The sequence below is a fragment of the Brachycentrus maculatus genome, unplaced genomic scaffold (assembly GCF_059751285.1).
Source record: "Brachycentrus maculatus isolate JH-2025_06_01 unplaced genomic scaffold, ASM5975128v1 h1tg000294l, whole genome shotgun sequence".
Lineage (NCBI taxonomy): Eukaryota > Metazoa > Arthropoda > Insecta > Trichoptera > Brachycentridae > Brachycentrus > Brachycentrus maculatus.
The window spans coordinates 897,085-911,496 of record NW_028281045.1 but is presented as its reverse complement, the minus strand read 5'-3'; the positions used below and the strand labels follow the sequence as shown (position 1 = coordinate 911,496).

Sequence of the window (14,412 nt, the reverse complement as noted above, 5' to 3'; positions counted from 1 at the left end):
TAAATTTCCTTCGTAATTATTATGGACAATACATGTACCTCTTTTATTATTTTATACAATGGTCACACCGTTGTTTTTTTAACGAGTGGCTAGAAATGTATAGGATCTGTGGCACCACTGTCCACATATATTTTATTTTATTTCTTTTTGTCATGAGCTTGAAATATAAAATCGGGTCATTTTAATAGAGTTAGACGTATTTGTTATAAATTTTCAAACATATTTAGAAGAATTTTTATTTGGGGAATATTTAAAAAAACATCAATCTATATCATCAGGCGTGCTACAAGATTGCGAATGCTTCTAGCCTCACACTACCAATGGCGTACAGTCATTCGAGTAATTTTTTTTCGCGAAGTGTCAAGTCATAAATGTCAACAGTCTTATAAGCATTATTAAAATTATGTCTGAAAACAGGGATGAAGTCTTAGCGAACTTTCAGGTAAGTTGCAACGGTTTCTTTAGTTTTTAACAACAAATCATTATTTCAATGTATGTTTAGCTTGGAAAGGTTAGGAAATGAATCTGGAGATCTCTTGTTCTCGAACACAAACTGTTGAAGGTTCACCTTTGTTTTGAAATAGCTCGTAATTTCCCAGAAATAGTAGAATATACTTTTTTAGAATATATTCTTTCCCAATTCATTCAGAATTAAGACGGATAGATTTTTTTATACTACTTTTAACATAAATTACCAATGTTCAGTGATCCTTTCATTCATTTTCTAATACGACCATTTAAAGTAGACAATAAAGAAAGAAAAATATATCGTTTATGGGAATCAACGTTATCTTTGTTAATTATTATTGCTTAAATAAGTTAAAGAAAAAATATCACACCATTCATTAAAAAATTTAGTCTAGATAGAACATAGGTGTCCTGTCGAAAATTTTTCTTGGCTTTGTTAATTTAGCGTTTTTTTATCGTAGCATTTTTTTTCTAAATGTTTTATATTTGATTTGTTTAGGGCATAACAGGTATTGAAGATGTGGCAGAAGCAATATTTCACTTGGAGGAGACTAACTGGGATTTGTTGGTAAGGAATTATCATTAATTATATTTTGATTCCCACATTAAAACTACCTTCCTTTGTTCTATTTTTAAATAGTCATGATTGCCTAAACTATATATTTTTTTCGTTTGGTTAAAAAAAGGAGTTTTAAGTTGAGGGGGTTTTTTTGTTGCTATTTGCTTGATATTTTTTCTTGCTATTTTAACATTTACTATAAAATTTTCTTAACATACTATAGTTGATTAGTATTTTTTTGTGAATTGAAAAGTAGAGGAACAAAAGCATTGTATTTTTGTAGATAAATAACTGCATTTACTTACTGTTCACTTCTCATCATTCCATATTACATACATTCATTTATATGTATTTAAAACAAACCAAAAATCCTACTTAAACGCATAGCCTTTGTACACAATTTAAATTACACAGTATTGTGTAAAATTAAATTCAATAATCTTGGTATATATAATATTTGATGAAAAATCAATTAAAACAGTAAAAAATAATAATGATGAAACAGTGAAATGTGTGAAAAAATAAGTGAATCATAGATTTAATATAAGGAACAAAAATTTATGTTAAAACATTTTTAATTTGTGTTTTACTTAGTAAATACCACTATTTCTTAAAATCTATTTTGACACGTGTTTCGATGCATTCCGCATCATTTTCAAACACTGTATAGATTTTAAGAAATACTGGTATTTACTAAGTAAAACTTGAATTAAAAATGGATAGATTTCAAAACAATGTGACTGCCGAATAAATTAATGGTAAAACATTTTGGAAAACTTAAATAAGTTTAAAATATTACCAATCTGTATGAATTTTTTCAATAAATTCATTCAGACACCAGGCGTCTTATTGATCAGATGTCAGTGACCTCCCCCTGCAATCCGCAATGTGATAAATCAGAAAGATAATTGATTAATGAATCAATCGTCTCATCAATTCATTACTCACAGTCTACATGAACAAATCACTCATCTGATATACACATCCAATGCATAAATAAATTTCTTGAAGTGATGAGCCCTCTCTTCAAGAAATTTATTAAAGCTAACCGCCCCTGCCACTTTAGAGAAAGAGTTGTGTATGTTTTACTTGGGGGCAACGAAGTAGGCATTTTCTGTAGTTCCTTATTCTGTCTCGTAAACTCATGCCAGATATGCTTTTTTGAGTCTTCATTTCCGACACTCTAAGCTCATTTTTTGTGACTACGGTGTCCGCTCTGCTTTCAATCCCATGTCATCATCGGTCGCACACAAGTTTTGTATATTTGTGTTAATGTCTGTACATAAAGGTGGGGAATGACTGGAGCATTTCATCATAACGTCGCTCGCGGCGAGTGCTCCAACTATGGATGGAGCGCTCGGCTCTCTGTTCTATACTGACTATACGAATGTTCGCATCATAACGTGTTACAGCGAAGTGGCTCGCTCAGTCCCCACCATAATATATTTGATCTATTTGATTAATATTCCTATTTTTTCCAGTTGGCTATTAACAGAGTAATGCCGCAAGATCTATCAGCTTCCACAAGCACATCAACACGGAATGAACCTGATGTAGATATAGAAATGATAGATGATGATATATCCATAATCAAGCCTAAAAAGAAAACTACTTCGAGTGCAGGTAAGTTACGGATGAAAAATATTTTTTTTAAAACAAAATACCAAGTATTATAGAGCTAATTAATGGCAATTTTTATTGCTTTTCACTCAACAGCTTACATTTAACACATTGTTTGCGAGAAATGCTTAAAAGCGTGTTTTAAATACTGTTAGTAGAGAGCGAAAAATGTTTATAAGCATATATGTATTTGCGTACTTTTGGTAAAGCGCGAGAGACGCCAAAAAATATTGGACATATTAGAATTTGGTATGCGGTTGGGTAGACAGAGGGTCGGGCGGCAGCTGCCTGAGTATAATTAGGGTCGGGGTTGATTCAAAAACTGCCCGACTACAATCTTCATCTCTCGAAAACTGAAGCATTTTGATTTATGGGAAAGCAGACATATGGTCCTTGATATTCAGAGATATATATGTTTTTCTTCTTTCAGTTGTAGTTTCTGACGACATCCTTACACCGTCTACATCGAATAATTCTAAAATTAGAATTTTGAAGTTCCACGTGCACTATCAAGAACACACTTTTTTTATCGAAATGCCAGAGACTGCAACCGTTCGTAAGTAAATATTTCAAACTAAGCAGCGATTGAAGTAGTATATAGTATGTTACGTATTGCAATTTCAGCTTAGCTGTCCAATATGTTAGCTGAATATGACTATTGTTATTTCAATGTTTAATTATATTGTGTAAACCGAATGTAGCTGTACGTGTATTGTATAATTGTCGGCATTAGATATGAAACAGATAATTTCATTAATTGATTCAGCAGTCACTTTGTGGTAAAATCTATCCATGTTTAATTTAAGTTTTACTTGGTAAACACCACTATTTCTTAAAATCTATTGTGTCACGCGTTTCGATGCATTCCGCATCAATTTTAAACACCGTATACATACTGACAAATTACAGTAGTTTGATAATTCCCTAACAAGGCGAAACAGTAGTCATGAATTTTATTTTTTATTATTTTGTTTAATAAATATATACATCTTAGTTGACTGTAAAAATCAGCGATTGATTTTAATATTTAAAATATAAACTATGGAATTAAACGCCAAATCAATAAATAATAATTAGATATCGGGTTCATTTCTAGTAATCATACAAGTAGTGTCGGGTCGTGGTCCCATGGTTAGTGTCGCGGACTCTTGAGTAAGAGTTTCTCGGTTCAAACCCACTTTACCACAACTTGATACCTATTTCTAATAATGAGCAGCGTAGGCTCACAGAAATAGTAAGGAATTGAAGTATTTTTGTAAATAATAAAAGCACAAATTTTCTCATTTTTTTAAACAAAAAAAGTAATAATTGGATATCTGTTCATCTCTAGTAATCATACTTTTAAACTGGAGCGACTTTATCATATTGATGTGATCATTGATTTGGTTACAGGAGACTTGCGGTTGGCCGTAACGGACGCAAGTGGGGTTACTCCGTGTCGCCAGAGGCTGGACGGACTAGGCACCCCCCAGAGGCCCACCCCCCCCGCCAACTCTCCCCTTGCCACGCTCAACATCCCCGACGAGTGCCACCTGTTCCTGTCGGCGCCTGACGAACTCATACCTGACGATGAGTATGTGCCCCCCACATGGCAACACAGTGGAACGTCTCATCACGAGCATAATTCGTTCCAGCATCTTACTCATTTAGCGAAACGTTTTTTGCTTTGAATGGCGCAGAAGTCGTGAAAAGGGGACTTGCCTTTTTCTGTAACTCGTTATATGAAATTTTGCTCATTAAGGGAGTAACTTTTTCACTTTTATGGCTCGTTATGAGAGGTTCCACTGTACTTGTTTATTCTTCATCAATAGAATTGACGACAGGCCTATATGGGAATCCAGTGCTGGCCCTCCATGATATATTATCATTTTTTAAAGGTGTCTCAACTTGATATGAAACATGTATCATTCTTCTCTTTTTTTATGAAAGAAGATGGATGCCTGAGCATCCCAGGGCTTACGACTTTGATACATTTGTGAAGTAAGGCGATTGTTACGCCATCAGTTGAGGGATTTGTGAAGTATTAACTTATTCCTTTTTGAACAATGGTGAATGTTACACAACTGTTTGAAGTGATCGCTTAAGCCAGCCAAAAGCCTGGTCGCAAGCCTTGGGATGCTCAGACTTCCATCTTTCATAAAAAAGGGAAGAATGATGCATGTTTTATATCAAGTTGAAACATCTTTAAAATTGACAAATAAATATGTACAACCATTACTAAATATGATGAATATAGTTTGTCAATTTGATTTTTAGATCTTTAGCTGATCGACTCACTTGGAAGTATACGCTCAACATAGAAAACGAGGACAAAACTTACAAACTCTCATTCCCTGGCACAAGAACGGTTCTCCAAGTCAAAACTGACTTCTATTCACTCACAGACATTCCAGTCAGACATCAGGTAATCCTATTCGCTATTCCTCGCAACATATTGTGACACGTGTTTTGATGCATCTGCATCATCATCAAACACTATACGGTGTTTGAAAATGATGTGGAATGCATCAAAACATGTGTCACAATAGATTTTAGGAAATAAGGTAAAGTAAAACTTAAATTTAATATCAGGTAATCCACTTATATGCCCGTATTTATTCTTTTCCTTTAAGGTTATCAAGTTATTCCTTTGTGAGTGTCATTACCAGCTTTTTCACCTTCCAGTGTCTGCATATTAATCTTATGTTTGTTTTTTTTCTTCTCATGAATATTAGTGATAAAAATTAGTTTTACTCTCTCAATGCTAAATATTTTGTTTACTTACCCAAAATATGTATTTTTTTCATTATATTTTTATCAGTCTAATAGTTTGGCTATTCTAGCTGATATTCAATTTATTTAAAAAAAAATATACATATAGCTTTCCACCAAATGCAACTTTTGAGACCCTCATGATAAAAAAGTATTATTTTACTATGAAATCTCACACACCCATATTTGGCTTATACGCTTACCCTTCATTTATGGCGCTGCTTTTTTTACAAGGCATGCTTACCCTAGCAATAATGCTTATGCATTTTTAAAATTAAAAACATAATTGTTTTATTTTAATGATATTTCATTGATGATGCAAATAGCTATTAACTTTTTTTCAAATTTAAGTTTTACTTAGAAAATACCACCATTTTTTTAAAACCTCTTGTGACCAGTGTTTCAATGCATTTTGCATCATTTTCAAACGCCATATGAAATGGTAATGAAAATAATGCCGAATGCATTTTAAGATTGCAATAGAGTTTAAGAAATATTGGCATTTACTAAGTACCTTTTTTTATCTCTGAATGTTTTTAACAGATATTATAACATAAATGTGGAATTGTTTAATTGGCTTTATTTTTATCAATGTAACTATTTTTGTTAATGTAATGTGATGTTTATTATTGTTAATGTAACTTTTGTTTATTATATACTTTTTAAAATGTAAAGCTGTACAATTCCCGAACAAATTAAAAAATAAATAAAAAAAAACATAAATTGAAATTGGATGGATTAAATTAAGATTTACCACAAAGTGACTGACAAATCAATTATTGAAATAAAATATTTATAAAATTTAATATTTTATTTATAGATTTGGACGGGCTGGCCCAAGACCATTAACCTGGATGAAACAGTTCTGGCGCTAACTGGAATATCACATCCGGAACACAACCTGAAGGTCCGAAGGGCTCCACCCAAACCATCACATAAAGAGAACAAACGGGTTAGTTGTTTCTGACAATTTTATAAAAAGAATATTCACATCGATCACTTACTCTAACCTAACCTAACCTAACATACTCCAAAACCTTTGTCATTCCTCTCATCTGACCACAATATGGTATATATTTCTTAATAAAACAGTGGAGTCCCAAAACTCAGCACTCAAAAACTCGATAGTCCGTATTAATACCCGGCAGGATAGCAACAAAATTGTAGTTCACTTTGTATTCATTAATTTTGATTTTCATGCAAGGGCTAGTAAGTGAAATGCAGTAATTTTTTTCCTTCATGTAAGGGTGTTTAAGCAATTTATTATCTGTTGAATTCTCAAGCAAACAATAGAAACGAGTATAATACTGTATTTTCTGAGGAAACATTTATTATTTTTTAACCGCATTCTCAATAACCTAACATTTTCACAAACTTGGACACCCTTTAGTTCACATTACGCTTTTTTTGAAACACTACTATATTAAAATTATTTTTCTTGCTAGAGAAATTATAAACTTTATGATATTATTATTATTGTGTACATATTTTTTTTTAAAGTAACCGAGTTTTTTCAGCAAAATTATGTCAGTTGTCTTTTGTTTCCAGATAATAATAGATAATTCTGATAGTGAAATCAGCTCCGTCGAGGAATTTGAAGATGCCTCGGAAAGTTTTACAGTAGAAGATGACTTATTTGTGGATAATGTACAAACGAAAAGAATAGAACCTCTACGTAAGTCTATGTATTTTACATATTAAAAGAGTTGTTTACTTTGTGGTATGGTAATACATATCGCACACTCCTTTCAAGAACGTCATATATCAAAAAACTTAATTTTTCAGGAGAACTTTAAAAAGTTTAAGAGAAGTTTAAAAATATAACACAATGTATTAAAAATAAATATCAAGCCACTTATTAAACTTTTTAATGTGCAACAGATCTTTTTAGGAAAACCTGAAGGTTTTTTCTCCATTTGAAAATATTTAGTTTATTTAAAAAAATAATTAAACAATAACTTTTCTTCAAAATGCAAAAACAACATTTTCTGCCCTGTAGCGGGTAAACTTTAAGTTAAAAATATGCCTCTTTTGCTGGGATATTGTACATTTTCTGGGCATTCCGAAAACATGCACAACTGAAAATTGACAATTTTTGATTTATGACGTTCTTGAAAAGAGTGAGCGATATAACATACTCCTTATTATATTCACCGTTCATTTTGTGTAATACCACTTAATGACTACTTACTTCGGAATATTTCCATTATCGGGTCAACTGCAGACTGTCTACTCCATTACATATTGGGTCAACTGTAGACTGTCCATTCCATTATTGGGTAGACTACTATTAACTGTAGACTGTCTACTCCATTATTGGGTCAACTGAAGACTGTCCATTCCATTATTGGGTCAACTGTAGACTGTCTACAGTCAACCTGATAATGAAATGGTTTTTATGGTAGTCGTGAAGTAGAGTTACTAAGTTGTATTATACAAAGTGAACGATGAATAATTAGGAGAGTGTTAAGTCTAATTATTTTGCTTCCTGTTTTGTTGTATAACTTATTGATTCATTTAACTTTATGTTACTTTTAGTATACTGTTATTTTTTTAAATCATTTATTTTAAGTTCTTATATATTTTCTTTGTATTTTATATAATTTGTATACTATATGAACCTTAGAGGCTTTTATACTTCACCTCAAAGTTTGAAATAAAGATAAATAAATAAATTTTCTCTGAGAACTTTATCACTTCTGGTTGACCCATTTCCAATATCATTATTTTTTTTATAGTTCCGGACAATGTTGATGATGAAACCACCGGATGTATTCAGTTTGCGGAAAGATTTCAAGAACGTTACGGACCACAGCATCCTCTTTTTTTCCAAGGTTCATTAGAAAATGCCATCAAAGAAGCATGTATGAAACCTGCTAAAGACGTAAGTACAGTACATTTTAATTCAACGTAATTTACTCTTTATTTTGACATCTCAACATAGATGAATAGATCATATTCTTCTTCTATATATATGTAGTATTGTCATAATATTCCGACTGTAAATTGCAGCGCCGCTTGCTGGGCGTCTATCTGCATCACGAGGGAAGCGTCCTGTCCAACGTGTTCTGCGCCCAGTTGCTGGGCTGTGATTCCGTCTTACAAATCCTAGCCAACAGCTTCGTCGTTTACGGCTGGGACCTTTCGTTTGAGTCAAACAAAAATATGTAAGTATAATTATCTCCTAGTAACATATGCATGTTTTAGTTGCATTCTATTGATAGTGACAGTTACAGAAATGACCTATCTTATTACTTGTGGTCCCGTGATTAGCGTCACGGACTCTTGAGTCAGAGTGTCTGAGTTCGAGCACACTCTACCATAACTTGATCCTTTTTTTTTTTTTATGTATTAATTTTAAATCAAACACAGATTTTTTGAGTCTACTAAGTTGTATTTTATTAACAAAAAACACATAAAAAATTATATTGTGACAATTGTTTTGCCTTGTTAGGGCATTATCAAACGAATATAAGACATTCGTTTGATAATGCCCTAACAAGGCGAAACAATTGTCACAATATAATTTTTTATGTGTTTTTGTTAATAAAATACAACTTAGTAGATTCAAAAAATCTGTGTTTGATTTAAAATTAATACATAAATAAAATGGAGTTCTACAAATTAAACGCCAAATCAATAAATAAATTGATCCTTTTTTGTGTCGGGTTGTGGTTCCGTGGCTAGTGTCGTAGACTATTGAGTCAGAGTTTCCAGGTTCGAACCCACTCTACCATAATTTGATACCTACTTTTAATAATAAGCCGCTTAGGCCCATGGAAATAGTATGAAGTATTTTTGTAAATAATAAAAACACAAATATTCCTATTTATAAATTAGTTTTAGATCAATGTAAGGATATTAAATTTTATCAATAATATGACCTTTTCTTACATGTTTGTTGATAGGTGATAGTTATATTTTAATATTCCTGAAACTCGTAAATATATTGACTTAATTTTAGGTTATTATCAGCCGTATCAAGTGCTCTTGGTAGTGTGGCAAGTATGACAATACGAAGCATCCCCCAGGAGAGGTTGCCTGTGCTGATCATCATCATGAGAATCCGCTCCAACACTGAAATATTCTCCGTCATCAATGGTAGGAATATTCACCATTTCATAGTCTGGCCATAAATTCTGTCACAAATTATTAGTACTGTAAATATATATGCCACAGTATTTTGAATGTGTCCAAATTTGTGTTCACAAATGCAAATTTCTCCACTTATGAGTTATTTGTATGAATATTTTTATTGATATCTCAACACATTTCGGACAGGTGTTTTTTTACCCCTGTGGACCGCTGGCGATGGGATTTGATAATAATGTATATGTAATTAAGAACTTAACAAATAGATTGGTACATAATATTCATATAAAAACATTAAATATGTAATTACTTCTTTTCTGACTTTGAAATGAGGCCGACGCAGAAGGTAAAAATACCCTTCCTGTCCTTAAGCATCAATCGACCAAACGGGTCGAAATACCTTTCCCGTCCTAAGTGTGTTAATATAGAAGTACAAACCTATTGAAACGGGCATAAAAAAATCTGGGTAAAATAAATTTACAGGGCTTCCGACTTGCATGTCTCTACTTTACCAAAGACTTTTGTTTTTTCACTTGTCCCATGCAGAGGCGTGCATTCTATATACACAGAAAAGCAGTGCCTACCCTAGATTAATCGCATCCCATATAGAAACACGACCAGTGCCTATTATGCCTTATCCTTACCCAACCCTACTGCCTACTCTAATTAAAAAACCCTGTGCACGCCACTGGTTCCATTTATACAACTTTTCGAAATTTGAGTAATGTGGTTGTCAATTATGCGTAGAATCGTGAATGTTACACACTTTAAACTGGGTTCTAGCTTTTGCCACAGTATACTAGATTCTAGATTATCAGCACTCTAAGGGCGTTTGTCCACTACACGGAACTACACGGAATTTTACCGTCTGGCATGTCAGTTAGCGCTTTAAACCGATGATTGGCTTGGATTGGCTTATGCTTTTGTCCATCTTTCTTCGGATCGGAGCTCTTGATCGGTGCGTGAACACGTTGCGCGTAAATTCGATCACGCTAAACTGTCGTAGTCGCTTTCATTTTCAAAACCGGACTGCCGGACGGTAAAATTCTGGGCAGTGGACAAGCGCCCTAAAGGTTAAACAGTCATATTAGCACAACTGTTTGATAATGTTACAATGTTACAGTCATTTCCTGATAGCTTATAAAATATTTCATTTTTTATATTATCCATTTTAACACTTCTTTAAGATGGCCTCAACTTGTACATTTTCCTTTCTCACATAGCAGTCAAGTCAGCCTTCACTTAAGTTATCTGTATTCTATCAATGTATATTGTACTCCTGGATCCATCAACCTGGAGCATAGGACTGATCAACTTGCCTTTGTAAAAGTAACTTAGTCGACTTAGTGTCAATCTGATATTTTACGCATAATTGTGTGCTTGGAAAATGAATGGGAGTTTTGCGGGAACATCCAGTGATGACCGTTTTGTGTTATAGGAAATGTGAGTGTGGCGGAGCTCTTGGTACAGCTGGTGGAAGGAGTGGAGCGCTGGACCGGCAGGAGGGAAGAGGAGGTGCAGGAGGAGAGCGAGAGGGCCGCGCGGCAGCTGGTCAAGTGGGAACAGGATGAAGCGTATCGCCAGAGTTTGGAGGCTGATAGGTAAATACTCATCTAAAGTTTGTCACACATCACTATCGCCTTAATTAGTAGTGAGGTGTCATCTCATTTTTGAACAAGAACTCCTCACCTGTGAACAGCATTATGGCAATTTGTGGCAACTGAGAATCACCGTGCTTTTTTCACATATCGTCCACTCCTTTCAAGAACGTCATAAATCAAAAAACTTGATTTTTCAGGAGAACGTTTTTAAAGTTTAAAAATATAATACAATGTATTAAAAATAAATATGTATCATGCCACTTATTGAACTTTTTACTGTGCAACAGATCTGTTTTGGTAAAACCTGAAGGTTTTTTCTCAATTTAAAAAATATTAGATATATATAAAAAAAAATTAAACAATACCTTTTCTTCAAAATGCAAAAACAACACTTTCTGTCCTGTAGCGGGTAAATATTAAGTTAAAAATATGCCTCTTTTGCTGGGATATAGTACATTTTCTGGGCATTCCAAAAACATGCACAACTAAAAATTGACAATTTTTGATTTATGACGTTCTTGAAAGGAGTGAGCGATATGTGGAAACCTCACCAAAATGTTACATTTCCATTATAAATGATTTTAAGTAATCAAGAATTCTAGCTTGTAAAATTGTCACATTTTGGTGCGATTTAACGATTTCATATTAGTTTAACACAGGATTAGTTATGTTTTGTCGCAACTTTAATTAAGATTTCGATAGAATATAGTAAACAGAACAGATTTGCATTTCAAGGATTTTGTGTGCAATATTGGATATGTTACTTTTTGGTAAGGACCTCCACATATGATACAAATAATATATGTACTATTAAAATAATGTTGTTGTCGGTTCATAATTTTTTAATTTAATTTTTAAAACCCCTTTTTGTCCTTTCAGAGCCAAAGAAGAATTTAAGAAACAGCAAGAAATGGCTAAAAATCAAGAGAAACAACGAGTGGAATCGGAGAGACAAGAAACCGAAGCAAAGAAAGAAGTAATTGTTTTTTAAACACTTTTTCGGTGTTTGAATATAAGAAACCAAGTTGCGGCAGAGCGGGTTTGAACCTAGAACCCCTAGAACTGGAAGCCGAGGCTAACCAAAAGACCGCAACCTGGCTCATATTAACGCTTTACGGAGTTATTTATCTTTTAAACTAGTAGCTTTTTCCAACTGTTTTGTAATATTAAAATAAATTAATTCTTCCATTTGTTTATTCGGCAGTTACTTTCTGGTAATATCAATCCATTGTTTTTTTTTATTTCACTTGATAAATACCACTATTTCTTATAATGTATTGTGACATGTGTTTGAATGCATTCTGCATCATTTACAAACAAGTGTTTGAAAATGGTGGCAAATACATAGAAATAAGTGTCACAATAGATTTTAAGAAATAGTTATATATACCAAGTGAAATTTAAGTAAAAATTAATTAATTACTACAACATTTTATCGAATACACCTCTGTACTAAACTAATGCAAAATGGGTAATGTAATGTGTTCCGCCCATAGGTGCCATGGATGTTACGCATCCCTTGAAATTTTTGTACACACAATGTTTACTCTTGCGCTTCAGGGACTAGTCCAGGGTAATATTATATAAATATTATAAAATTATATCTTCTTACTTTTGATATATTATATTTTTATTTTAGGCCTTACGTCAGTTGGCTTCTTCGCGTCTCCCCGTAGAGCCGCCCGCCGATAGCTCGGAAACTACAACCAAAATCAGAGTGAGACTGCCCCAGGGTCGCTTCTTGGAACGGAGATTCACTGTCGACACCCCGCTAAGGGTAATTAGTCCTCATCAGCTCGATGCATCTTATACAATTATCGATTGACATCAACAATAACCGAACATGTAACAACGTCTCTTTTCAATTTCAGGCTCTCTTAGACTTCCTCACAGTTGAAGGATTCCCCGCTGAAGAATACAAAGTCATATCTAGTTGGCCCAGAAAAGATGTAAGTCTAATACCAGCATAGTTTGGTAAAAAATTATGAGTAGGCTCCATTCAATCGCTATTGTCAGGGCTTATTTTTCCATGTAATGCGGTGGAAAGGCGTTCCGGCACCCTTTTTCACAAATATATATATTTTTTATTTTCAAAATTAATTAGACGAAACAATGTTTGCGCTTACCCTTTTTGTTTTAAAAAAAAAGCCCTGTATATGAAACATTGACACGCTCACATTTTTTATACATTTGATATTTATTATGTTTTATTTAATAGTCTGACTACCTAGTCCAATTGATTTAGTAGATTTAAGTTTTGTACGGACATTTCTTGGTAGAACTACATTTTATAAAATAAAACAACAATTTAGTTTAAATTATAGTTTTTTCCATTTTTATTTTTTTTGACCAGTGACCAGGTTTCTTTGTTACCGATGTCATAAGACTGGTGATGCCGTCTGATGATGTCGGTTACGATAAACACTAGCCACGGGTCAAATAAAATAAAACTGGAAAATTCACCAAATTTTGAGTGAACTTGTTCACTAATCTGGGTTTTCTCCACTCTGGAGTTATTTTTCCCATTTTCTCATTATTTTTCTATTTTTTTCTCAATATAGATGTAGAAGAATATAGAAGTCTGGGTATTTACAGGGCCTACGACTTGTCATAGGTTAGCCATGTAAATACCCAGACTTCATTAATTTATGTTAAGATTTCCATAAATGTAAAACTGGAAAAAACTACATACATATATAGTTGCTTTATTATATGTATATGGATTTAGTATTTTACTCCTACTATTTATGTATTTTTTTTACAGGTTTTTTTTATCTTTTATTAAAATATTTTTTGGGTTTGTTAAAAATTGTGCATTTGCAGTGGTAATAACCAAAATCAGAGATTCTTAATCTCATTAAATTGAGAACTTCTAAGTGTGGTTATAAGCGCATCCAGTACTGAGAAAAACAGTGGCGGGTGCAAATGCATAATTTTTTAACAAAACCAAAATATAAGTTGAATAAAAGATAAATAAAAAATATATTTCAAAGTAAACATCTCTGATTTATGATGTTGTGTAAAGTATGTATTTCTGTTTCCCGTAGCTTACCGCAATCGATGACCAGCAAAGTCTGCTGGACCTGAAGTTGTGTCCTCAGGAAACAGTGATGCTGGAGGAGCGATAACCATCGCACACTGGAATTCTTAACAATCGTGTAATTTATTTTATCAGTTGGTTTATTTTCTTTCTTATTATAATACTACCAAATGCTATTTTCTATCAGATGCTACATTAAACGACGTTTTTCCTCTGGCTCGTGTGGTTTATTTACAACATTGTTATTCAATTCAATTTTACTCAGTAAAAATTAACAGTTA

At 33.1% G+C, this 14,412-nt stretch overlaps 1 protein-coding gene across 1 annotated transcript; it reads left to right on the top strand.

The window, feature by feature from the left end:
- Window positions 1-333: 333 nt before the first annotated feature.
- On the top strand, window positions 334-14,348 carry casp (Fas associated factor casp). The gene is made up of 16 exons (XM_088267401.1): window positions 334-442; window positions 968-1,036; window positions 2,509-2,650; window positions 3,078-3,203; window positions 4,040-4,220; window positions 4,904-5,051; window positions 6,219-6,350; window positions 6,947-7,073; window positions 8,137-8,282; window positions 8,411-8,565; window positions 9,363-9,499; window positions 10,929-11,091; window positions 11,971-12,067; window positions 12,731-12,868; window positions 12,963-13,040; window positions 14,139-14,348. Exons 1-16 carry the CDS (start codon window positions 404-406, stop codon window positions 14,217-14,219), a joined length of 1,959 nt encoding a protein of 652 aa, XP_088123527.1. The 5' UTR covers window positions 334-403; the 3' UTR covers window positions 14,220-14,348.
- Window positions 14,349-14,412: the final 64 nt, after the last annotated feature.